This window comes from Pseudophryne corroboree, chromosome 8, assembly GCF_028390025.1.
Source record: "Pseudophryne corroboree isolate aPseCor3 chromosome 8, aPseCor3.hap2, whole genome shotgun sequence".
NCBI lineage: Eukaryota > Metazoa > Chordata > Amphibia > Anura > Myobatrachidae > Pseudophryne > Pseudophryne corroboree.
In genome coordinates, this window is record NC_086451.1 from 36,828,824 (window position 1) to 36,856,552 (window position 27,729).

Here is a 27,729-nt window from a genome sequence, read left to right on the forward strand (position 1 = left end):
AGGCTGTATATGCAGTACCCCTTTTACAAACGTCTGAACTTCAGGGACTGAAGCTAGTTCTTTTTGGAAGAAAATTGACAGGGCCGAAATTTGAACCTTAATGGACCCCAATTTCAGGCCCATAGACACTCCTGTTTGCAGGAAATGTAGGAATCGACCCAGTTGAATTTCCTCCGTCGGGCCTTACTGGCCTCGCACCACGCAACATATTTTCGCCAAATGCGGTGATAATGTTTTGCGGTTACATCCTTCCTGGCTTTGATCAGGATAGGGATGACTTCATCCGGAATGCCTTTTTTCCTTCAGGATCCGGCGTTCAACCGCCATGCCGTCAAACGCAGCCGCGGTAAGTCTTGGAACAGACAGGGTCCTTGTTGGAGCAGGTCCCTTCTTAGAGGTAGAGGCCAAGGATCCTCCGTGAGCATCTCTTGAAGTTCCGGTTACCAAGTCCTTCTTGGCCAATCCGGAGCCACGAATATAGTGCTTACTCCTCTCCATCTTATCAATCTCAGTACCTTGGGTATGAGAGGCAGAGGAGGGAACACATACACTGACTGGTACACCCACGGTGTTACCAGAGCGTCTACAGCTATTGCCTGAGGGTCCTTTGACCTGGCGCAATACCTGTCGAGTTTTTCCCAACGGTTTATAATCATGTGGAAGACTTCTGGGTGAAGTCCCCACTCTCCCGGGTGGAGGTCGTGCTGAGGAAGTCTGCTTCCCAGTTGTCCACTCCCGGAATGAATACTGCTGACAGTGCTATCACATGATTTTCCGCCCAGCGAAGAATCCTTGCAGCTTCTGCCATTGCCCTCCTGCTTCTTGTGCCACCCTGTCTGTTTACGTGGGTGACTGCCGTGATGTTGTCCGACTGGATCAACACCGGCTGACCTTGAAGCAGAGGTCTTGCTAAGCTTAGAGCATTGTAAATGGCCCTTAGCTTCAGGATATTTATGTGAAGTGATGTCTCCAGGCTTGACCATAAGCCCTGGATATTCCTTCCCTGTGTGACTGCTCCCCAGCCTCGCAGGCTGGCATCCGTGGTCACCAGGACCCAGTCCTGAATGCCGAATCTGCGGCCCTCTAGAAGATGAGCACTCTGCAACCACCACAGGAGGGACACCCTTGTCCTTGGTGACAGGGTTATCCGCTGATGCATCCCGGACCATTTGTCCAGCAGGTCCCACTGGAAAGTTCTTGCGTGGAATCTGCCGAATGGGATTGCTTCGTAGGAAGCCACCATTTTACCCAGAACCCTTGTGCATTGATGCACTGAGACTTGGCTCGGTTTTAGGAGGTTCCTGACTAGCTCGGATAACTCCCTGTCTTTCCCCTCCGGGAGAAACACCTTTTTCTGGACTGTGTCCAGGATCATCCCTAGGAACAGAAGACAAGTCGTCGGAATCAGCTGCGATTTTGGAATATTGAGAATCCAATCGTGCTGCCGCGACACTACCTGAGATAGTGCTACACCGACCTCCAACTGTTCCCTGGATCTTACCCTTATCAGGGAATCGTCCAAGTAAGGGATAACTAAAATTCCCTTCCTTCGAAGGAATATCATCATTTCGGCCATTACCTTGGTAAAGACCCGGGGTGCCGTGGACCATCCATACGGCAGCGTCTGAACTGATAGTGACAGTTCTGTACCATAAACCTGAGGTACCCTTGGTGAGAAGGGTAAATTTTGACATGAAGGTAAGCATCCTTGATGTCCCGAGACATCATGTAGTCCCCTTCTTCCAGGTTCGCAATCACTGCTCTGAGTGACTCAATCTTGAATTTGAACCTCTGTATGTAAGTGTTCAAAGATTTTAGATTTAGAATCGGTCTCACCGAGCCGTCCGGCTTCGGTACCACAACAGTGTGGAATAATACCCCGTTCCCTGTTGCAGGAGGGGTACCTTGATTATCACCTGCTGGGAATACAGCTTGTGATTGGCTTCCAAAACTGTCTCCCTGTCAGAAGGAGACATCGGTAAAGCCGACTTTAGGAAAACGGCGAGGGGGAGACGTCTCGAATTCTAATTTGTACCCCTGAGATATCACCTGAAGGATCCAGGGGTCTACTTGCGAGTGAGCCCACTGCGCGCTGAAATTCATTGAGACGGGCCCCCCACCGTGCCTGATTCTGCTTGTAAAGCCCCAGCGTCATACTGAGGGCTTGGCAGAGGCGGGAGAGGGTTTCTGTTCCTGGGAACTGGCTGATTTCTGCAGCCTTTTTTCTCTCCCTCTGTCACGGGGCAGAAATGAGGAACATTTTGCCCGCTTGTCCACGAAAAGACTGCGCCTGATAATACGGCGTCTTCTCATGTTGAGAGGCGACCTGGGGTACAAACGTGGATTTCCCAGCTGTTGCCGTGGCCACCAGGTCTGAAAGACCGACCCCAAATACTCCTCCCCTTATTAAGGCAATACTTCCAAATGCCGTTTGGAATACGCATCACCTGACCACTGACGTGTCCATAACCCTCTACTGGTAGAAATGGACAACGCACTTAGACTTGATGCCAGTCGGCAAATATTCTGCTGTGCATCACGCATATATAGAAATGCATCTTTTAAATGCTCTATAGGCAAAAATATACTGTCCCTATCTAGGGTATCAATATTTTCAGTCAGGGAATCCGACCACGCCAACCCAGCACTGCACATCCAGGCTGAGGCGATTGCTGGTCGCAGTATAACACCAGTATGTGTGTAAATACATTTTAGGATACCCTCCTGCTTTCTATCAGCAGGATCCTTAAGGGCGGCCATCTCAGGAGAAAGTAGAGCCCTTACAAGCGTGTGAGCGCTTTATCCACCCTAGGGGGTGTTTCCCAACGCACCCTAACCTCTGGCGGGAAAGGATATAATGCCAATAACATTTTAGAAATTATCAGTTGTTATCGGGGGAAAACCACGCATCATCACACACCTCATTTAATTTCTCAGATTCAGGAAAACTACAGGTAGTTTTTCCTCACCGAACATAATACCCCTTTTTGGTGGTACTCGTATTATCAGAAATGTGTAAAACATTTTTCATTGCCTCAATCATGTAACGTGTGGCCCTGCTGGAAGTCACATTTGTCTCTTCACCGTCGACACTGGAGTCAGTATCCGTGTCGGCGTCTATATCTGCCATCTGAGGTAACGGGCGCTTTAGAGCCCCTGACGGCCTATGAGACGTCTGGACAGGCACAAGCTGAGTAGCCGGCTGTCTCATGTCAACCACTGTCTTTTATACAGAGCTGACACTGTCACGTAATTCCTTCCAACAGTTCATCCACTCAGGTGTCGACCCCCTAGGGGGTGACATCACTATTACAGGCAATCTGCTCCGTCTCCACATCATTTTTCTCCTCATACATGTCGACACAAACGTACCGACATACAGCACACACACAGGGAATGCTCTGATAGAGGACAGGACCCCACTAGCCCTTTGGGGAGACAGAGGGAGAGTTTGCCAGCACACACCAAAGCGCTATATATATACAGGGATAACCTTATACAAGTGTTTTTCCCCTTATAGCTGCTGTATTGTTAATACTGCGCCTAATTAGTGCCCCCCTCTCTTTTTTAACCCTTTCTGTAGTGTAGTGACTGCAGGGGAGAGCCAGGGGAGCTTCCCTCCAACTGAGCTGTGAGGGAAAATGGCGCCAGTGTGCTGAGGAGATAGGCTCCGCCCCTTTTTCGCAGACTTTTCTCCTGCTTTTTTATGGATTCTGGCAGGGGTTAAAATTCATCCATATAGCCCTGGGGGCTATATGTGATGTATTTTCGCCAGCCAAGGTGTTTTTATTGCTGCTCAGGGCGCCACCCCCCAGCGCCCTGCACCCTCAGTGACCGAAGTGTGAAGTGTGCTGAGGAGCAATGGCGCACAGCTGCAGTGCTGTGCGCTACCTTGGTGAAGACAGGATGTCTTCTGCCGCCGATTTTCCGGACCTCTTCTGTCTTCTGGCTCTGTAAGGGGGCCGGCGGCGCGGCTCTGGGACCCATCCATGGCTGGGCCTGTGATCGTCCCTCTGGAGCTAATGTCCAGTAGCCTAAGAAGCCCAATCCACTCTGCACGCAGGTGAGTTCGCTTCTTCTCCCCTTAGTCCCTCGATGCAGTGAGCCTGTTGCCAGCAGGTCTCACTGAAAATAAAAAACCTAAACTAAAACTTTCACTAAGAAGCTCAGGAGAGCCCCTAGTGTGCACCCTTCTCGTTCGGGCACAGAGATCTAACTGAGGCTTGGAGGAGGGTCATAGGGGGAGGAGCCAGTACACACCAGATAGTCCTAAAGCTTTCTTTAGATGTGCCCAGTCTCCTGCGGAGCCGCTATTCCCCATGGTCCTTACGGAGTCCCCAGCATCCACTTAGGACGTTAGAGAAAACATAAAATACCTAACTGACATGCAAAACAGGAATGAGCCACAGCCGTGGCTCATAACACCTGGCGACTGCCTTTAAAACAGGTAGAGGCTGGGTGGGAGCCGTCACATTGCAAGCACAGATGTCGAAACCGACACTGCTTGCCGAAGGAACAGGACGCATTGTTAAATGCGAAGCACTTCCCTTTTGCGGCGGCCTGCCCCCCCCCCCTCCACGGACGGCCAACCTACCTGTCTTGCCCGATCCGCCGTCCGCGCCGGTCCCTTGGGCGGACGACCCTGCGCGGTGCCCGTCCGCCCCCGGATTCCGGGGCTCCCTAGCAGGTTGAGAAGCCCGGGTGACTTGGAGCCAGACTTCCACGTCCTTGCAAACCAAAGTCAATCACCTGCAAGCAGTCCTGTTTTTCCCGGAATTTCTCGTCATCCGCCATTCGATGCCTGACGATGTGCGCTGCATATCGTGTATTAAATGCAGGTATCTAATGACGTTCATATGTTCGTCAGGCCTATCTTCTAGGTAAAAAGCCGCGAAAACGCAAAAACCGGCCAGCCAGTTGTCGAAGGTACGGAAAGCCTCGGCCCCGATGCCCTTCTTCGCTGACGCCGACTTATAGTCCTTCTTTGCGTCCTTCGTCAAGACGAACATATCAACGTAATCGCCCCTGCAGATTTTCCTACGGCAGCTATCCCGCAGTCCCCGCATCACGGCAGTGTAATCGCAGTGGACTACCCCAGGCAAATCGCGGCGCTTCTTGTCCCTGCGAGCGTCCTCGCTAAGCCGCTTACGTCTCTTCCGCCTCTCCTGCTGACCCGCCGCCCTCTTGGCGTATTTTGTCACGCGCTTTTTTGCCCTAGTCGTGCTACTGACTTCGGACGCCGGCGACGACAGGGAAGAAGAAGAGGAAGAGCTGCGAGAACTAGAGCGCGTGCTGGAGCCCGACACCGACTGCTCAACCTCACCTGATGCTGTCGACTGCTCGGACAGGGAATCCTCCGGTGTGGCCACTGCAACATCCTCTTCCTCGCTGCCCACCATCTCCACTTCGCCGCGATCACCTGAAGTAGAAGACGGAGCAAAGGACCCAGAAACCAATTGAGGCGCATGCCTAGCACCCCGGGGCGAAGGCGTCCCCACTGCGCACCCTTGCTCGTCCCGCACGGAACGACGACCTAGCTGCGCCGCGGCCGCCCCCAGCTCGCAGCAAGCGCGAGCAACTCGCTGCGCCGCCGACCCCGGCCGCGCACTGGACCCACTTGCTATTGCGTGCGTGCCGGAACGCCTTGCCACCCCCGGGGATGCGGCAGCGGCCAGCGGACCCAATGCCGCCACCACCGTTGACAGAGCCGACGTCAGTTCTCCGGAGGGGTCCTGACCACCCCAAAACTCACTGCCGGCACCCGCGGGAGCCCCCGCAGATGCCGGCGCGCGCCTCCCTGCCCGTCGCCCGACAGGCGCCAACAGGGGGCCCGATGCCCGAAGCCCAGACTGGCCCGATGGGGAACCGGCAGCGCCCCTGACCATCAGCGGCCCGGTCCCCCACCAGTCACTTCTCCCCACCAGTGCCTGCCTTTCGTTGCCAGCGCTGCTTCCACTGTCTGACCCCCCGCGTGCGCCCTCCCCACGCAGGCCGGAGCTCCCTCCGCCCGCTGGGAGGGCGCCGCGGTGGGACTCCCCGTAGCCCTGCTCGCTTCTGCTGCGCCCCCCCCCCCCCCCCGCCGCTCCCCGCCGGACTCCGGCTGCAAGGGAGGCAGCAGGGGAGACAAGGACACCAGCGGCGCCGCTGTGCGCACACGTGCGCGAACGGCGCCACCTGTGGAGAGCGCGGGCGTGCGCGCACCCTGCGCGCGCGGCCTGCCACTTCCCGCCACTACCCCTCCATCAGTGTCTGCAGGGATAACTGTCGGACCAGACCCCGCGACAGGCCTCGTCCGACTTGCCACCGCCGCCCGCTCTGCCCCCCTCGCCTGGCACCGCCTCTCGGCCGCGACAAGGGGGAAGAGAAGGGGGACGAAACGGCAGCCTCCGGCGGGCGCCCGAACGCAGCACCGAAGCCGCCAACACTGCACCCGGAGGTGAGGGCCGATGCCCGTCCACCTCCGGGCGTCCTGCCTGTGCCCCCAGCCCTCCCCGCCGCCCGCGCCCGGCCGGCAAGACCGGACCGGAACCCAGCGGCAATGAGCACCGGGTCCGCCGCACCCCGTCTGCACCAGCGCCCGCGTAGGCCCCAGAAGACGGGAAGCCGTCAGCAGTGCCAGCTAGCCCGTCCTCGGGCCCAGACCCGCCGCCTGATGAGCGGTAACGGGCTGGGGTCCCGGCGGTACGGCGAGGTTGAGATGCGGCCATCACAGACAGATTATAACTTTGAAGGGAAGTGGTAATAACGAAGCTATAGCAAACAAGGCTAACAATGTGGAAACTCTGCTATGCAGCACTCACCAAAGGCAATTCAGAGAGACCAAGCTGGCCTAGCATTCCCTATATATATTGACCCTCCCCTCTCACCATGGGCTGTACTTTCCTCACAGCTAGGTCCACCCCTCACAGGAGGTTTAACTCTCTCTATTCCTATGCAGTCATTTCGCTCTCCATACTGGACTATGCAATTATATCTTACCTTTCCGTGATCTATATCACAGGTTCTCAAACTCGGTCCTCAGGACCCCACACAGTGCATGTTTTGCAGGTTTCCTCACAGAATCACAAGTGAAATAATTAGCTCCACCTGTGGACCTTTTAAAATGTGTCAGTGAGTAATTAATACACCTGTGCACCTGCTGGGTTACCTGCAAAACATGCACTGTGTGGGATCCTGAGGACCGAGTTTGAGAACCACTGATATATATTATGACATTTGGAGAAAAGGAGAAAGGACCACGTTATAACACTCGTCAGATGAGCCATATTGCATTTGCTACTGTTTATAATCATACTACACTACATGGTGCCATCTACTCACAGATATATACCATGGTAAGTAATGTTCTCTTATGGCAGTGCCTGTGCCCATCTTAACACTTTATTTAATACTTTTTAGTTTTCTTTGGGTTTTTAACGTCAGCACAAAGGCTTGGTATCTATGCAACATGGGTGTAGTTCTGCTGACTGGCGGTCTCCTGACCGCTGGTCAGCTTACCGACGCCGGGATCCCGGCAGCCTACCGACGCCGGGATCCCGGCGGGGAGGGGCGAGTGCAGCAAGCCCCTTGCGGGCTCGCTGCACTCGCCACTCTGCGGGCTCGGTGGTGACCTGCGGTCGCCACGAGTTCTATTCCCACTCTATGGGTGTCGTGGACACCCACGAGTGGAAATAGTCCCTGTTGGTCAGCATGCCGACTATCGGGATAGTGACACGTTGGGCTGGTGGAGGAGGTCATGTGACTGCCGTGATCTAGCCTGTCCAACTGGCGACTTGTGGGCTGCATCAGCTTTTTAGTGGCTTATCCGGTACAACCTTCATAGATTCCATTACCATCTTATCTTGTATTTGTAAAATTATCATATTACGCAGCACTGTACAATGAAGGGATCATGACGCAGACCAATTACATACAATGACATGAAAGACAAGGTAAAGATGGCTGTGCCTAAATGAGGGGTATCCGTTCAGATGGTCGACCATGTTATGGTCGACAGTCATTAGGTCAACCACTATTGGTCGACATTGACATGGTCGACATGGACACATGGTCGACACATGAAAATGGTTGACACATGAAAGGTCGACATGAGTTTTTTTACTTTTTTTTCTTTTGGGGAACTTTTCCATACTTTACGATCCACGTGGACTACGATTGGAACGGTAAACTGTGCCGAGCGAAGCGAAGGCACCATGCCCGAAGCATGGCGAGCGGAGCGAGCCATGCGAGGGGACGCGGTGCACTAATTGGTGTTCCCAGTCACTTTACGCAAAAAACAACACCAAAAAAAGTTAAAAAACTCACGTCGACCTTTTCATGTGTCGACCATTTTCATGTGTCGACCATGTGTCCATGTCGACCATGTCAATGTCGACAAATAGTGGTCGACCTAATGACTGTCGACCATTCATACCGGAACCAAATGAGGATGCACTCTAAGGGATATGGGGAACAATTTATATGTAAGGTAAAAAGGAGAGTGTAAGCAGCTACTGAAGGCAGAAGCATTACCAGCCCCCAATAATAAAGCAGCCGTTTGCTGGCAAGAGAGAAGACAGAAGGATATGAACTATAACCAGTCACTGTAGAAATCTTACAGCTGATATCAACCATAACTTCACAACTTACTCCAATGGAACCTCCTTCCTCTTCTGGTTCTAGAATGTATGAAGTCGTCCTTTAAAATCGTTCACCACAAGAACTTAGGTACAGTGCCTTTGAGGACCACTTCATGTAAGGACTAAGGCCTTACTAGGCTACACCAGTGGCAGTTGTAGAGGTGGGGCTGCAGATTTATATAGGGGAGACACACCAACTGCCAATGAGTACTGGCCGGTAGAGCCGGCCCTAATCAATATGATGCCCTATGCAAGATTTTGGATGGTGCCACTTAGCACCGCTGCTAGTTCCGCCTCTGACCCTGCACCCCTTTCCCATCACCCCTCAGTCATAGCAGTCCTCATTTTGGTGCTCCTATCCCCTATATTTTAAATAGGAACAGTGTGCACATTCAGCGCGCAGCCCAAAAAGGGGCGTGTTCTTTTGGGAATGGGCATGGCCACACAATAGTGCCCCCAATTCAAAGTACGCCACACCATATTGCTCTTTATTCACATTAGACCACACAGTAGTGCCTTTTCTATACATTATGCCACACAGTAGAGCACCTTATACACATAATGCCACACATTAGTAATGCCTTTCTACACATAAGACCATGCAATATTGCCCCTTACACATATGACACACATTATTAATGTCCTTATAAACATAATACACCTTACACATTATGCCAACCTTTATTAATGTCCTTAAACACATATGACACACATAATGCCCCTTACACATGTTGCACATTGTTAACGCATTTATACACATGGCACACATAATGCCTTTTACACATATGCCAAACACTATTGCACAACGAACCTACCCACACACAGCACTCACATGGCCGCTAACACTGTGACCTCTTCCTCTGCTTGGATACAGATGTGTCCTCATACATCTTGCCTCAATATGCCATGCAGCTCCCGTCCAGCTCTGCTAACGTTGGGCGCCTTTTTTTGCAGAAAATGCATCTCATTTTCATTGCTATGTGACTAGAACGTACAAGCAGCTTCTACTGATTAAAATGATATGCAGCATGCCTATATTCTGTGTTGCCACTGTGGCTGTATCTGCATACGAAATGCTAAGTTACAATGATTTCCAGGAATACACTAATGTAGCATTTCATATGCAGATACAGCCGCAGTCACACACAGAATATAGGTATGCAGCATATTATTTTAATCAGCAGAATCTGCTTGTGCCCCATGGCATTCCAAATGCCCTAGGCATCTGCCTAGTTCGCCTATGACTAGGGCCGGCTATGCTGGCCGGCGACGTTTGGCAGTGTTTGTATGGGCAGTTGATGTGGCTCTCCTATTTGAATTTTGGACTGTGCTGTAGTCCCACCTTTGGAACCGTCACTGGACTACACCAAATAAATATTGCACTATGGAGTGCTTACAGAGAAGATACACGTCTGACCTGCATCAATCCCCAATTTGCTAGCCAAACTGTGCAGGGCTTACAGTTAAAAGGCATGGTTTAGGTAAAATGTGGAAGGGGAGATTGGGCACATTGGGATTTGCAAACTTTCCCCCTATTTTTTAGTAGGTTTGCACATAAATACCTGCACTTCCTGCTACAAAGTTGATGTCAGTCAACGTGTAGTTCTGTTTCTCTCCTGCAATACGGAAATTTCTGTACAAGGCATAAACGTGGTCTCCCTCATAATCGGTGAGATCGAAGCGCAGCTGGAAGGTCCCTGAAAATGACAACAGAGAAAGTGGAGGGATCAGCAGCGAGAATTGAGATCGGGAAGCAATTTATGTTAATCGTACACACATCTGGGGATATCACAGCCCGTACCAGGGGATTTCACCGGTACCACAGCATGCGTCTCCACAGTGACACCAATGCCATGTAGTAATGCAATCAGGGTGATCATTATTGGACTTGGCTATAAAAGTGACCAGAAGATGACCACTATGGACCTTTTCTGAGTGGTCACCTGTAAGTTATGTTAATGTGCCTCAGTTGTCCATAATATTCTCTATGAAGTCTTACCAAGTTTGCCCAATAATGTACCGGTATGTGTGGCCAAATTGGACATTAACCCTGTTAGGACTGGACTTTGCAGAGATGTAGGGGTGTCCCTTTGTCACTGTTTTACATTTTATATACACATTATTATAATCAGGTTTATTCCACCCTGTGTGTGTGTTAATTGTCGAAAGTCGAAAATATTTCAGTACACACATCACGTACAAACTACACACAGATAGCCTCCGTGCGTGTACTTGTTCTGCCGTGTGTGGTCATATTCGCAATTTGCGCATGGTCGCTCCCGTGGTCCTGCGTATTAGCGCGTGGTATGAGTATTTACGGTAGTGTTTGTAATCGCATGGAAAAGCCATAAAAACACATTACATATTTAATCCAAATAGTGCACAATGTACACATAGTCTCCCTGCATCACACCAGCAAATTACACTAGTTTAAATGGTATCAGAACAAAGGGATTCACCTTTACAGGACAGGAGGGGACAGAACTAGGTTATAAGGTGGTGTTTGGTATCCAGCTGTAGGGTATTTTAAGAGCAATATTTTGGTGTCAGTTTGCAAAAGATCGCACGCCCCTGCGAATAGTTATGCGCAGGAGCAGAATATTAATATTAACTATATTTACTATACTCTTGATATGCGGTGGGAACCCAGAGGAGAACATCTGCAAGTGCACCTGGAACAGACATCGCCCACCTATTCAAAACGACCTATGACCTCTCCTGTACTGAAAATGACCATCCCAGTGTCCAATGGACAAAGAGATTACAGCTTTCATTGTGTTAGGTTTTGGACAAATGTATAAAAAGCCAGCTGCAGGCCAGGTCACTCTCTCAATCTCTGAAGGTCATCTACCTTGATGACTGAGGACCGGACCGGAAAGCGCAGGCGAAACCAAACGTATGTACCATTGACTGTAGCCTCTTTTATGTTATTGTAATTGTATCTTTGTTGTAACCCCCTTTTATCAATTATATGTTGGTGGGTCAGATCCCAACATCTTAAATACAATTGGTGTTGTGTCTTCTCCCTGCTAAGGTTATAAGTGTACTTCAGGCACACGTGTAGCTACATTGTGCTCACGGCGTGTCGGTGTGTGTACGCTAAGTTAGTAAAAAGTACGTATGTTAAAGATTAGATCCAGCAGCCACAGCTGCTCGAATTTCAATGTAAAAGGTATTGTTTTTTCTGTCCTGTATCCAGCAGCCACAGCTGCTCGAATTTCAATGTAAAAGGTATAGCTTTTTGTCCTGTATGCAAATCAGCATTTACATACTTCAAGCACACTAATAATGCGGGTGGTATTCATGTGACCGGCGGTCACATGACCTCCACCAACATCTCGCCCCCTCACTATCCCGATGGTCGGCATGCTGACCAACAGGGACTATTTCCACTTGTGGGTGTCCATGACACCCATAGATTGGGAATAGAATCCGTGGAGACTAAAGGTCGCCACAGAGCCGGCAGTGCAGGCTGCACTCGCCCCTCCCCGCCGAGATCCTGGCTTCGGTAAACTAAGGTCAGCCATACTACACCCAATAATGCACCTAGTGGAGCACAGGGAGGAAACATACTGTATGTCTTCAGATTTCCTTGCTCTGGATGTCCGGTGTGCTGAGGTACAGTAAGACACTTTTCCCAACGGCATTGTGGGGGATAAATTTGGTGAGCATGGTGGTATGGTGGCTAACATTACTGTTACATTACTAAAAAATTAAGCTCATCGGGGATGGGGGGTTTTCCAGGTACTCGGAAACCCCTCCTACGTGTGCCACTGTGCAGGGGAGCCCTGGGTTGGTGGTCCAGGACCAATTCAAATTGTTTATGGTCAGTGTAATAGGCAAAACTAAGAATAAATAATAAGGTTTGTGGACAAACGGAAACTACTCCTGTCCCTCACGAGAAACTAAGAAACTATTGGCCTAGGGGTGCTGTGAAAAAAATTCTAATACTCTAGGGCAAAATGATTAAAAAAGGTTTGTAGCAAGCAATAGTGTGACATTTCCATACTGTATATGGGACTAATTCAGACCTGGTCGCATGCAGGCTGTATTTCGCACTGCTGGACAGAGGCGTAACTAGGGTTTTCGGAGCCCAGGGCAAGATGGAAAATGGCGCCCCCCCCCCCCCCTTAGAAAAAAAAAACACAAAAAGAAGCATGTGCGCGCGCTGAAGGCGCGTGCGCTGAAAAATGGGCGTGGCCACACACCAGAAGGGGTGTGGCTACGCTCCAGAAGGGGTGTGGCCACTGAAAATGGCCCACAGTGCCAGTTACATTGCCCCACGGTGCCGGATACATGCCCCACGGTGCCGGATACATGCCCCACGGTTCCGGGTCAATGCCCCACGGTGCCGGATACAATGCCCCACTCAGTGCCGGATACAATGCCCCACTCAGTGCCGGATACAATGCCCCACTCAGTGCCGGATACAATGCCCCACGGTGCCAGATACATTGCCCCACGGTGCCAGATTACATGCCCCACGGTGCCAGATACATGCCCCACAGTGCCAGATACATGCCCCACAGTGCCAGATACATGCCCCACAGTGCCAGTTACAGTGCCCCACAGTGCCAGTTACAGTGCCCCACAGTGCTGGATAAAATGCCCAACAGTGCTGGATACAATGCCCCCCCCCCACAGTGCCAGATACATGCCCCACAGTGCCAGTTAAAGTGCCCCACAGTGCTGGATACATGCCCCACAGTGCTGGATACATGCCCCACAGTGCCAGTTACATTGCCCCACAGTGCCAGTTACAGTGCCCCACAGTGCCAGTTACAGTGCCAGTTACAGTGCCTCACAGTGCCAGTTACATTGCCCCACAGTGCCAGTTACAGTGCCCCACAGTGCTGGATAAAATGCCCCACAGTGCTGGATACAATGCCCCACAGTGCCAGTTACATGCCCCACATTGCCAGTTACAGTGCCCCACAGTGCCAGTTACAGTGCCCCACAGTGCTGGATACAATGCCCCACAGTGCCTGTTACATGCCCCACAGTGCCAGGCCCCCCGTGCCGCCGCCGGACCCCCGTCACTCACCTCTTGTGAGGGGAGGAGAGCGCAGCGCAGCGCCTCTCCTTCCCCTTGCTGCTCCAGGTCTCCGGACACCGGCGGCTGTCTGGCGCCGGTTCGCTAGCCAATCAGAGCTCGCGGACCGGCAGCCAGTCAGGATCCGGTCCGCAAGCCCTGATTGGCTAGCGCCGGAGACCGGACACGGCAGCGCTGCTGGCAGCGCTGCTAGTGCTCCCAGTGGCGGTGAGGGGAGGGAGAGACGCTGCGCTCTCTCCTCCTCTCACATTTAGGGTTAACGGGGCGAGTGGGGCATGATGCCCTGGACGCCGGCGGCGCCCCCCTCTCCTGGGCCTGCCAGGGCGCCCAGGGCACGTGCCCCACTCGCCCTACCCTAGATACGCCTCTGCTGCTGGAACTAGGTAATCACTGTCTACAGGGGGAGCGGGCAATCGCAGTGCAGGGGTGGGATCGGCTGTGCAGAGAGCTGCACAAACAAAAGTTTGTACAGTTTCTGCACAGCCCAGGACTTACTCACCCACTGCGACGATCTGGACTGTTGGTGTCGTCAGAGATCCGCCCCCCGAATGGCTGCCTATGCCTGCGTTTTCCCAGACACTCCCTGGAAACGGTGAGTTGTTGCCCACGAACGCCTTCTTCCTGTCAATCTTCTTGCGGCTGCAGCTGCGATCCCTTTCCTCGTACATTCCGTCGCTGTCCGGCGACCCCTGTCGCCGGCCTGTGAAGCTCCTGCGCAATGCGACCCGTGCGCATGCGCAGTACAGACCCGTTCGCACAGCTGCAAAAAACTGCAGTCTGCGAATGGGTCTGTATGACCCCCTATGTCTGCTTAAACTATGAAAACTTTTAAAGTTTAGGAATTTGCTGAATGCTAAACAGCCCCATCAGGCCTGTTACTTATTACATGAGGAAACTAGTGTTTACACAAGTGTAACATGCCTATTAAGGATTAAGCTCATACAGTGTCGGACTGGGGCATGAAAAGCCCACCGGGGGGATGCAGTGATAGGCGCCCATACTTAGGGGTGTGGTCAGCCTACAATGGGGGTGTGGCCAGCTTCCACAGAGGCTTGAAATACACAATAGTTTAGTGCAGTGTAATGCAACATATCTACCATGTATAATACAAGTGCACAGTCTGGAACCTGATCCCTAGAGGAAGGAGGGGGCCCTCAGGCAGGGGGGCCTACCGGTGGTTTCCCTGGTACCCCTGTGGGCCAGTCCGACCCTGAGCTCATAACATGTATTATATAAGGTTATGGTAAGATGATATTATTATAAATATAGAAGCCTAATGGAAGTGGATTTCCACACACAGCTCTATACATTGAACAAACCGTGACCAAACCTGAAGACGTGAGACGGTGAATGTTGTCGTTCCCCAACCAGAAGTCACCCGCTTGATGTCCAAATCCCTTCTTGTAGGTGTTCCAGTCCCTATCCATATCCACAGAACCATCCAGCCGCCTCTGGAACAGCTAGGAAAGGAGGAAAGACGACCATATATCATATTGTAAGTTCAATATTGCAACCACTGAAGTGCCAGCTGCTGGCCAAGTCTACAATATTCACAGGGGAGATTCCATATTTTTTTATTTTTTAATTTTTTTTATTGAAGCATGAATAAAAATATATCATTCACAAGACACGTATGTACAGAGTGAGTACAATAAAATATTAACATTACAAATATCACCATGTAGTGTCATTCATTAATTATCAACCAATAGCAAGAAGAGTAATGAAACATTGGAGGTCATTCCGACCCGATCGCACGCTGCAATTTTTTACAGCCGCGCGATCGGGTATGTCCTGCGCATGCGTGCAGGCCGCAATGCGCAGCCGTGCCGCTGCCCCGGAGCCGACCGTCGCCAGGCAGTGATCAGGTCGGAATGAGGGCCATTATGTTGTATTCACATAATGTATAATGCACAATTTCACTTTAGATTCAGTAGAATGTGTGGCGTTTATCACCCACCCAAAGATAAAATTTAGGGGAACCAATTAGTAAAGAGCAATGGGAGGATCTCCATCTAGGATACGTAATCCATACCACGAAGACAGACGTGAGCTTTTGTGGATTCCCTCGTGTAGTGAGACAGTTTGCGTTGCTATGTAACTTTCCCAGACATCAAAGAACGGACCTACCCGCTTCTCTTTTTCGAACATGGTTTCCACCTAGTCCATTCTAAAAATATTATGCAATTTTTCTTTAGAAAGGTGAAAAAACGGAGAGATAGGATTGATCCAGCTTTGCAAGATTGCTTTTTTTTTTAGCAGCTGAGCTAATGGCTAAGAGCAACTTCTTCCCTCCCTTAGTAATACGTTGAGATTTTGGGGGGAATCCAAAAAAAGCCCACCCAGTGGAAAGAGGGACATAGTTAAAGCAATTTCTGCATCACGTTTGACTCTTGTCCAAAAGCCACTAATTATTGGACAGTCCCAAAAGCAATGGTACAAATGTGCGAGGCCTCGAGTACATTTGGGACAACTATTAGATGGGACTAAGCCCATGAGAAACTGTCTATTAGGAGAAAGATAAGTTCTGTGTATTATGTTAAAAAATAGTTTGTGGTACATACTAGAAGATAAAAGTTTGCGAGAAACATTAAGAAATCGTAAGAGGTCGAGAAAGTTGGGAAGTGGACCAACCATTGGCTCATCCCCGATTGTGAGGCAGTATGATCAAAGGGTTTTTCTCAGGAATACATAATGAGAGGAATTCCTTGACGAATGACAATATCTAAAGGGTTATCCCAATCTGGACCTTTAAGTTCCCTCAGGACAGTAGAGCTATAGTGTTGTGCTTGTAAAAATGCCACTGGATAAGATTGAAGAATTTCAAACCTAGCCACTGCTTCTAGAAACGTGAGAGGTCTTTTGTCTTTTAAATGAGCTAAGTGCCCAATTGAAATGATCCCTCCTAGCCTCAATAAAGGTGAAGGGGTAGGCTGCCATGTCGCCTTGAAAGCCTGGGTTTTTGCAGAAGGGGAGGTGTATGGAGAAATGAGCATTAAACCCATTTTTGTATCTCAAAATGTGCCAGACCTTTCTCGTACTCCAGAGAAAAGGGTTGTCTCAAAGATTAAGTGGGATATCCTGATCACGAGTGTGGAGAAAACTAGCAGTATTTGAAATCGCCTGATAGCTGAGATTCAAGTAATGTATTTGTGTATACGCTAGTGCAGAGGTTCCTGTGCCGTGGCTCCCTGGGGTGCCTCGGGACACTTGCAGGGGTGCCCTGGGTTGGTGGTCCAGGACCAATTCAAATTATTCATGGTCAATATAATAGGCAAAACCAGTGCTGGTGGCTGCCAGTCATAAAATATGTGGCCAAACAGAAGCGAATCTTGTCCCTCACCACACAACTGACCCTAAGGATGACATATAAACGCGATCTACTTAATGTAATATTTCTTTCTAAATTTCTCAATAAGAAATTTTTGGCCTAGGGGTGCCGTGAAAAAAAATCTGATATTCTAGGGCGCCGTGATTCAAAAAAGTTTGGGAACCACTGCGCTAGTGATATGTATCCAGTCAATTAAATATCTTAAATGGGCTGCATGACTATAACGTATCACATCCGGAAAATTAATCCCTCCATTGGTCCTGGTCTGGCACAGCTTTAGTAAACTAATGCAAGGCCTCTTTCCGCGCCATATAAAAGATCAAATGGCTATTAATACATTTTACATCCTTTTGAGTGAGTAGCAGAGGAAGAACCTGTAATAAATACAGTAATCTAGGAAAAGTGATAATTTTGATCAAGTTTGCTCTTCCAAGATAAGAAAGAGGTAGATGTTTCCAATCCTTTAACTCATGAGAAATATTGTGAATTGCCCTGGTGATATTGAATTTATAAAAGTCAGAAGGGTTTCTAGTTAAAGTTATACCCAGATAAGTTAAAAAATAAGATTTTACTTACCGATAAATCTATTTCTCGTAGTCCGTAGTGGATGCTGGGACTCCGTAAGGACCATGGGGAATAGCGGCTCCGCAGGAGACAGGGCACAATAATAAAAGCTTTAGGATCAGGTGGTGTGCAATGGCTCCTTCCCCTATGACGCTCCTCCAAGCCTCAGTTAGGATACTGTGCCCGGACGAGCGTACATAATAGGGAAAGATATTGAATCCCGGGTAAGACTCATACCAGCCACACCAATCACACCGTACAACTTGTGATCTGAACCCAGTTAACAGTATGATAACAACGAAGGAGCCTCTGAAAAGATGGCTCACAACAAGAATAACCCGAATTTTGTAACAATAACTATATACAAGTATTGCAGACAATCCGCACTTGGGATGGGCGCCCAGCATCCACTACGGACTACGAGAAATAGATTTATCGGTAAGTAAAATCTTATTTTCTCTGACGTCCTAGTGGATGCTGGGACTCCGTAAGGACCATGGGGATTATACCAAAGCTCCCAAACGGGCGGGAGAGTGCAGATGACTCTGCAGCACCGAATGAGAGAACTCCAGGTCCTCCTCAGCCAGGGTATCAAATTTGTAGAATTTGGCAAACGTGTTTTCCCCTGACCAAGTAGCTGCTCGGCAAAGTTGTAAAGCCGAGACCCCTCGGGCAGCTGCCCAAGATGAACCCACTTTCCTTGTGGAATGGGCTTTTACAGATTTTGGCTGTGGCAGGCCTGCCACAGAATGTGCAAGTTGAATTGTACTACAAATCCAACGAGCAATCGTCTGCTTAGAAGCAGGAGCACCCAGCTTGTTGGGTGCATACAGGATAAACAGCGAGTCAGATTTTCTGACTCCAGCCGTCCTGGAAACATATATTTTCAGGGCCCTGACAACGTCAAGTAACTTGGAGTCCTCCAAGTCCCTAGTAGCCGCAGGTACCACAATAGGTTGGTTCATGTGAAAAGCAGAAACCACCTTAGGGAGAAATTGAGGACGAGTCCTCAATTCTGCCCTGTCAGAATGAAAAATTAAGTAAGGGCTTTTATATGATAAAGCCGCCAATTCTGACACACGCCTGGCTGAAGCCAGGGCTAACAGCATCGTCACCTTCCATGTGAGATATTTTAAGTCCACAGTGGTGAGTGGTTCAAACCAATGTGACTTTAGGAAACTCAAAACAACATTGAGATCCCAAGGTGCCACTGGAGGCACAAAAGGAGGCTGTATATGCAGTACCCCTTTTACAAATGTCTGAACTTCAGGCACTGAAGCCAGTTCTTTCTGGAAGAAAATCGACAGAGCCGAAATTTGAACCTTAATGGACCCTAATTTTAGGCCCATAGACAGTCCTGTTTGCAGGAAATGGAGGAAACGACCCAGTTGAAATTCCTCTGTAGGGGCCTTCTTGGCCTCACACCATGCAACATATTTTCGCCAAATGCGGTGATAATGTTTTGCGGTTACATCCTTCCTGGCTTTGACCAGGGTAGGGATGACTTCATCTGGAATGCCTTTTTCCCTCAGGATCCGGCGTTCAACCGCCATGCCGTCAAACGCAGCCGCGGTAAGTCTTGGAACAGACAAGGCCCCTGCTGGAGCAGGTCCTTTCTTAGAGGTAGAGGCCACGGGTCTTCCGTGAGCATCTCTTGAAGTTCCGGGTACCAAGTCCTTCTTGGCCAATCCGGAACCACGAGTATCGTTCTTACTCCTCTCCTTCTTATGATTCTCAGTACTTTTGGTATGAGAGGCAGAGGAGGGAACACATACACTGACTGGTACACCCATGGTGTTACCAGAGCGTCCACCGCTATTGCCTGAGGGTCCCTTGACCTGGCGCAATATCTGTCTAGTTTTTTGTTTAGACGGGACGCCATCATGTCCACCTTTGGTTTTTCCCAACGGTTTACAATCAGGTGGAAGACTTCTGGGTGAAGTCCCCACTCTCCCGGGTGAAGGTCGTGTCTGCTGAGGAAGTCCGCTTCCCAGTTGTCCACTCCCGGAATGAACACTGCTGACAGTGCTATCACATGATTTTCCGCCCAGCGAAGAATCCTTGCAGCTTCTGCCATTGCCCTCCTGCTTCTCGTGCCGCCCTGTCTGTTTACGTGGGCGACTGACGTGATGTTGTCCGATTGGATCAATACCGCCTGACCCTGAAGCAGGGGTTTCGCTTGACTTAGGGCATTGTAAATGGCCCTTAGTTCCAGAATGTTTAAATGAAGAGATGTTTCCATGCTTGACCACAAGCCCTGGAAATTTCTTCCCTGTGTGACTGCTCCCCAGCCTCTCAGGCTGGCATCCGTGGTCACCAGGATCCAATCCTGAATGCCAAATCTGCGGCCCTCTAGTAGATGAGCACTCTGCAGCCACCACAGAAGAGACACCCTTGTCCTTGGCGACAGGGTTATCCGCTGATGCATCTGAAGATGCGATCCGGACCATTTGTCCAGTAGATCCCACTGAAACGTTTTTGCATGGAATCTTCCGAATGGAATTGCTTCGTAAGAAGCCACCATTTTTCCCAGGACCCTCGTGCACTGATGCACTGACACCTGGCCTGGTTTTAGGAGGTTCCTGACTAGCTCGGATAACTCCCTGGCCTTCTCCTCCAGGAGAAACACCTTCTTCTGGACTGTGTCCAGAATCATTCCTAGGAACAGTAGACGTGTCGTTGGAATCAGCTGCGATTTTGGAATATTTAGGATCCACCCGTGCTGACGTAACACTACCTGAGATAGTGCTACTCCGACTTCTAACTGTTCCCTGGACCTTGCCCTTATCAGGAGATCGTCCAAGTAAGGGATAATTAAAATGCCTTTTCTTCGAAGAAGAATCATCATTTCGGCCATTACCTTGGTAAAGACCCGTGGAGCCGTGGATAACCCAAACGGCAGCGTCTGAAACTGATAATGACAGTCTTGTACTACAAACCTGAGGTACCCTTGGTGAGAAGGGTATATTGAGACGTGGAGATAAGCATCTTTGATGTCCAGAGACACCATATAGTCCCCTTCTTCCAGGTTCGCTATCACTGCTCTGAGTGACTCCATCTTGAATTTGAACCTTTTTATGTAAGTGTTCAAGGATTTCAGATTTAAAATTGGTCTCACCGAGCCGTCCGGCTTCGGTACCACAAATAGCGTGGAATAATACCCCTTTCCCTGTTGTAGGAGGGGTACCTTGATTATCACCTGCTGGGAATACAGCTTGTGAATGGCATCCAAAACTGCCTCCCTGTCGGAGGGAGACTTTGGTAGAGCAGACTTCAGGAACCGGCGAGGGGGAAACGCCTCGAATTCCAGTTTGTACCCCTGTGATACTGCCTGCAGGATCCAGGGGTCCACTTGCGAGTGAGCCCACTGCGCGTTGAAATTCTTGAGACGTGCCCCCACCGTGTCTGAGTCTGCTTGTAAAGCCCCAGCGTCATGCTGAAGACTTGGCAGAAGCAGGGGAGGGCTTCTGCTCCTGAGAAGCGGCTGCATGGTGCAGTCTTTTTCCTCTTCCTCTGCCCCGGGGCAGAAATGAGTGGCCTTTTGCTCGCTTGTACTTATGGGAACGAAAGGACTGAGTTTGAAAAGACGGTGTCTTTTTCTGCTGAGGTGAGGCGACCTGGGGTAAAAAGGTGGACTTTCCAGCCGTTGCCGTGGCCACCAGGTCCGATAGACCAGCCCCAAATAACTCCTCCCCTTTATACGGCAATACTTCCATATGTCGTTTGGAATCCGCATCCCCTGACCACTGTCACGTCCATAAGGCTCTTCTGGCAGAAATGGACATAGCACTTACTCTTGATGCCAGGGTGCAAATATCCCTCTGTGCATCACGCATATATAATAATGCATCCTTCAAATGCTCTATAGTTAACAATATATTGTCCCTGTCCAGGGTATCAATATTTTCAGTCAGGGAATCCGACCACGCGACTCCAGCACTGCACATCCAGGCTGAAGCGATTGCTGGTCGCAGTATAACACCAGTATGTGTGTATATGCTTTTTAGGATATTTTCCAGCCTTCTATCAGCTGGTTCTTTGAGGGTGGCCGTGTCAGGAGACGGTAACGCTACTTGTTTTGATAAACGTGTGAGCGCTTTATCTACCCTAGGGGGTGTTTCCCAACGGGTCCTAACCTCTGGCGGGAAAGGATATAGTGCCAATAATTTATTAGAAATTAGCTGCTTTTTGTCGGGGGAAACCCACGCTTTATCACACACCTCATTTAACTCATCTGACTCAGGAAAAACTATTGGTAGTTTTTTCACACCCCACATAATACCCTTCTTTGTGGTACTTGTAGTGTCAGAAATGTTCAATGCCTCCTTCATTGCCGTGATCATGTAACGTGTGGCCCTACTGGACATTACGTTTGTCTCCTCACCGTCGACACTAGACTCAGTATCTGTGTCTGGGTCTGTGTCGACCCACTGAGGTAACGGGCGTTTTAGGGCCCCTGACGGTGTCTGAGACGCCTGGACAGGCACTAATTGATTTGCCGGCTGTCTCATGTCGTCAACAGTCTTTTGCAAAGTGCTGACATTGTCACGTAATTCTTTAAATACGACCATCCAGTCAGGTGTCGACTCCCTAGGGGGTGACATCACTAACCCAGGCAATTGCTCCGCCTCCACATCATTTTCCTCCTCATACATGTCGACACACACGTACCGACACACAGCACACACACAGGGAATGCTCTGATAGAGGACAGGACCCCACTAGCCCTTTGGGGAGACAGAGGGAGAGTTTGCCAGCACACACCCAGCGCTATATATATATATATATATATACAGGGATAACCTTATATAAGTGTTTCTCCCTAAATAGCTGCTGTTTTATATTTTAGCTGTCAAAAATGCCCCCCCTACTCTTTTTTACCCTGATTCTGTAGCAGGCCTGCAGGGGAGAGTCAGGGAGCCGTCCTTCCAGCGGAGCTGTGAGGGAAAATGGCGCTTGTGTGCTGAGGAGATAGGCTCCGCCCCTTCATGACGTCCTTATCTCCCGCTTTTTCTGGAAAATTTGGCAGGGGTTAAATACATCCATATTAGCCCAGGAGCTATATGTGATGTATTCATTTTTGCCACATAAGGTTTTATCGTTTTTATTGCGTCTCAGGGCGCTCCCCCCCCAGCGCCCTGCACCCTCAGTGACCGGAGTGTGAAGTGTGCTGAGAGCAAAGGCGCACAGCTGCGGTGCTGTGCGCCTACCTTATCTGAAGACAGGAAAGTCTTCTGCCGCCGCTTTCTCCGGACCTCTTCACTCTTCTGGCTCTGTAAGGGGGCCGGCGGCGCGGCTCCGGTGACCCATCCAGGCTGAACCTGTGATCGTCCCTCTGGAGCTAATGTCCAGTAGCCTAAGAAGCCCAATCCACTCTGCACGCAGGTGAGTTCGCTTCTTCTCCCCTTAGTCCCTCGATGCAGTGAGCCTGTTGCCAGCAGGACTCACTGAAAATAAAAAACCTAAAATAAACTTTTATTCTAAGCAGCTCAGGAGAGCCACCTAGCTTGCACCCTTCTCGTTCGGGCACAAAAATCTAACTGAGGCTTGGAGGAGGGTCATAGGGGGAGGAGCCAGTGCACACCACCTGATCCTAAAGCTTTTATTATTGTGCCCTGTCTCCTGCGGAGCCGCTATTCCCCATGGTCCTTACGGAGTCCCAGCATCCACTAGGACGTCAGAGAAAAGAGGAAGTCCACTTTATGGGAATCATATTACTCCACTGCGGAATAGATTTATCCGATCCTAACAGCATCCCTATTGATTTATCTGCGTTAATAACCAATCCAGAGACGCCGCCATAAGAGTTAATTTTGTCCAAAATAAGAGGGACTGATTCACGGGGATTATCAACATATAAAAGAAGATCATCCGCGAAAGCCAAAATTTTTATTTCACACGATCCAATTCCCTGGAATTATGGCCAGTTTTGAAGAATTCGTAAAAGAGGGTCAAGTGACAGATTGAAGAGTAGGGGAGAAAGAGGGCAGCCCTGACAAGTGCCTTTGTAGAGGGTCAATGCATTGCTTCTCAACCCATTAACCAAGAGAAAAGTAGTGGGAGAACGATAGAAAAAATAAATGAATCTTATGAAATCCATATCAAATTCCCTATGCTCCAATATAGAGAACAGGTGTGGTCAAAGCACTGTATCAAATGCTTTGTGCGTATCTACACTAAGCAGCATATTGTTTGAACGAGATGACTGAAAGGTGGAAATGGTGGCCGCTATCGCAGATCGAATTGCGCGAACCAAATGTCTGCCTGCTACAAAACCCAATTGATGGGCAGTAAGTAGGGTCGTCAAAATTTGTTGCAGACAATTAGCCATGATTTTGGATAAAATTTTAAAATCAACATTTAATAATGTTATGATGGGTCTATAAGATCCTAACAGTTGAGGATTCCTGTCTGGTTTCGGTATTAAGATTGTATGCAATTCATTAAAGGATGTGTAAATAGGGGAGTCTCTATAGATGGTCTGGTAAAGCTCCTGTAAGATCGGGAGTATATTATCATGAAGGATTTTGTAGTAATCTAGGGGAGATTTCATATTTTTTAATTGTGCATACTTTATAGAAACATTTGACGGCAGATAAGAACCACTTGGCCCATCTAGTCTGCCCCTTTTTTAACCATATTGTTACCTCAAACCCTATTTGATCCTTGGCCCTCATTCCGAGTTGTTCGCTCGGAGTTTTTCATCGCATCGCAGTGAGAATTCTCTTAGTGCGCATGCGCAATGTTCGCACTGCGACTGCGCCAAGTAACTTTACTATGAAGAAAGTAAGTTTACTCACGGCATTTTCATTGCTCCGACGTTCGCATTGTGATTGACAGGAAATGGGTGTTACTGGGCGGATGCACGGCGTTTTAGGGGCGTGTGAATGGAAACGCTACCGTTTCCGGAAAAAACGCAGGAGTGGCCGGAGAAACGGTGGGAGTGCCTGGGCGAACGCTGGGTGTGTTTATGACGTCAGCCAGGAACGAAAAGCACTGAACTGATCGCACAGGCAGAGTAAGTCTGAAGCTACTCAGAAACTGCTAACTCGTTTGTAATCGCAATATTGCGCGTATGTCGGTCGCAATTTTAAGAAGCTAAGATTCACTCCCAGTAGGCGGCGGCTTAGCGTGTGTAACTCTGCTACATTCGCCTTGCGAGCGAACAACTCGGAATGAGGGCCCTTATTTCTTAGTAAGGAGATCCTTATGTCTATCCCATGCATGTTTAAATTGCTCTACTGTCTTAGCCCCTACCACCTCTGCTGGGAGTCTATTCCACTTGTCCACTACCCTTTCTGTGAAGTAATTTTTCCTCAAGTTTCCCCTGAACCTCCCCCCCTCCAGTCTCAGTGCATGTGTTCATGTTCTAATACAAACTCCAGCAAACATATTTTGGTTTTTAAATGATCCATTAGCTTGTACTAACTAGAATGGCGTCTTCCTATAAACATTAATCTTTCAGTCAGACACACAGTGCTTACCAGCCATCCTCCTCCATCAGTTTCCATGTCGCACATCACTGTGAGAGGAGCGCCACCTGGTGGGTAAACTGTATACCAGCCAGTAAGGATCTGTCCTTGGTCCAGAAGTTGCTTGCAGTTCTGTGCGGCTAAATAAAGTTAGTGATACTTAACATCCAAAGTAAATTGAATACGGGAACCGTACATTAAAGCGTACTTGTCACCTACACAGGCCCAGCAGAGGGGGGCGACGCCAGCAGCCAGGGTATCATGCCCACTCACCTCCGCTACTGTTGCTCTGCCCCCGGGCCGTCCCCCATTCCGCTGCTATGTGAGGGAAGGAGAGCGCAGCGCCTCTCCTGCCCCTCAATGTGCTCAGTGTCTGGTCTCCGGCGGTGGCAGGTGAGTCTCCTTGGTTTGGTTTGTCAGCCAATCAGAGCCCGCGGGCCGGGGGGGGGGGGGGTATCCTAACGATGTGTTTCTGGCAATGTGTATCCTAACGATGTGTTTCTGGCACTGTGGGGCAATGTGTATCTGGCACTGTGGAGCAATGTGTATCTGGCAATGTGTATCTGGCAATGTGTATCTGGCACTGTGGAGCAATGTGTGTGTCTGTGGGGTAGTGTGTATCTGGCAATGTGTATCTGGCACTGTGGGGCAATGTGTATCTGGCACTGTGGGGTTATGTGTATCTCTGTGGGGCAATGTGTATCTGGCAATGTAGGGCAATGTGAATCTGGCACTGTGGGGTAATATGTATCTGGCACTGGGATAATATGTATCTGGCAGTGTGGGGCAATGCGTATCTGGCACTGTGGGGTAATATGTATATGGCACTGTGGGGTAATATGTATATGGCACTGTGGGGTAATATGTATATGGCACTGTGGGGTAATATGTATATGGCACTGTGGGGTAATATGTATCTGGCACTGGGGTAATATGTATCTGGCACTGTGGGGTAATATGTATCTGGCACTGGGGTAATATATATCTGGCACTGTGGGGAACTATGTATCTGGCACTGTGGGGGCATATACTTTATGTATCTGGCACAGTGGGGTAATATGTATCTGGCACTGTGGGGCAATGTGTATCTGGCACTGTGGGGGCATATACTTTATGTATCTGGCACTGTGGGGTAATATGAATCTGGCACTGTGGGGCAATGTGTATCTGGCAGTGGGTAATATGTATCTGGCACTGTGGGGCAATGTGTGTCTGGCACTGGGGAAATATGTATCTGGCACTGTGGGGCAATGTGTATCTGGCAGTGGGTAATATGTATCTGGCACTGTGGGGCAATGTGTATCTGGGACTGGGGTAATATGTATTTGGCACTGTGGGGTAATATATATCTGGCACTGTTGGGAACTATGTATCTGGCACTGTGGGGGCATATACTGTATGTATCTGGCACTGTGGGGTAATATGTATCTGGCACTGTGGGGTGATATGTATCTGGCACTGTGGGGCAATGTGTATCTGGCACTGGGGTAATATGTATCTGGCACTGTGGGGTAATGTGTATCTGGCACTGTGTAAAAAGGGACTCTGCCTGCGAACTGTGTAAAAAGTGTACTCTGCCTGCGTACTGTGTAAATAGGGAACTCTACTGCCGTAATGTGCAAAAATTTAACGAAGGTGTGCTGAGAGACGACACAAGGGGGAGGTGATAGTGTGCTGAGAGACGACACAAGGGGGAGGTGATAGTGTGCTGAGAGACGACACAAGGGGGAGGTGATAGTGTGCTGAGAGATGACACAAGCGGGAGGTGATGGTGTGCTGAGAGATGACACAAGGGGGAGGTGATAGTGTGCTGAGAGATGACACAGGGGGAGGTGATAGTGTGCTGAGAGACGACACAAGGGGGAGGTGATAGTGTGCTGAGAGACGACACAAGGGGGAGGTGATGGTGTGCTGAGAGATGACACAAGGGGAGGTGATGGTGTGCTGAGAGACGACACAAGGGGGAGATGATAGTGTGCTGAGAGACGACACACGGGGGAGGTGATAGTGTGCTGAGAGATGACACAAGGGGGAGGTGATGGTGTGCTGAGAGACGACACAAGGGGGAGGTGATAGTGTGCTGAGAGATGACACAGGGGGAGGTGATAGTGTGCTGAGAGACGACACAAGGGGGAGGTGATAGTGTGCTAAGAGACGACACAAGGGGGAGGTGATAGTGTGCTGAGAGATGACACAAGGGGAGGTGATGGTGTGCTGAGAGACGACACAAGGGGGAGGTGATGGTGTGCTGAGAGATGACACAAGGGGGAGGTGATAGTGTGCTGAGAGATGACACAGGGGGAGGTGATAGTGTGCTGAGAGACGACACAAGGGGGAGGTGATAGTGTGCTGAGAGACGACACAAGGTGGTGGTGATAGTGTGCTGAGAGATGACACAAGGGGGTGGTGATAGTGTGCTGAGAGATGACACAAGGGGGAGGTGATGGTGTGCTGAGAGATGACACAGGGGGAGGTGATAGTGTGCTGAGAGACGACACAAGGGGGAGGTGATAGTGTGCTGAGAGATGACACAAGGGGGAGGTGATAGTGTGCTGAGAGATGACACAAGTGATAGGTGATAGTGTGCTGAGAGATGACACAAGGGGAGGTGATGGTGTGCTGAGAGATGACACAAGGGGGAGGTGATAGTGTGCTGAGAGATGACACAAGGGGGAGGTGATAGTGTGCTGA

General features: G+C 49.7%; 1 protein-coding gene across 1 annotated transcript in view; it reads right to left on the reverse strand.

Annotated features, from left to right (window-relative positions):
- LOC134948338 (ficolin-1-A-like) overlaps positions 1-27,729 on the reverse strand; it is a 93,937-nt gene that overhangs the window by 11,753 nt on the left and 54,455 nt on the right. Inside the window, exons 6-8 of the mRNA XM_063936260.1 lie at positions 25,051-25,178; positions 15,002-15,131; positions 10,181-10,315 (exon numbers count right to left, since the gene is read on the reverse strand). Coding sequence (XP_063792330.1) covers positions 10,181-10,315; positions 15,002-15,131; positions 25,051-25,178 — 393 coding nt within the window. The remainder of the gene's footprint in view (positions 1-10,180; positions 10,316-15,001; positions 15,132-25,050; positions 25,179-27,729) is intronic.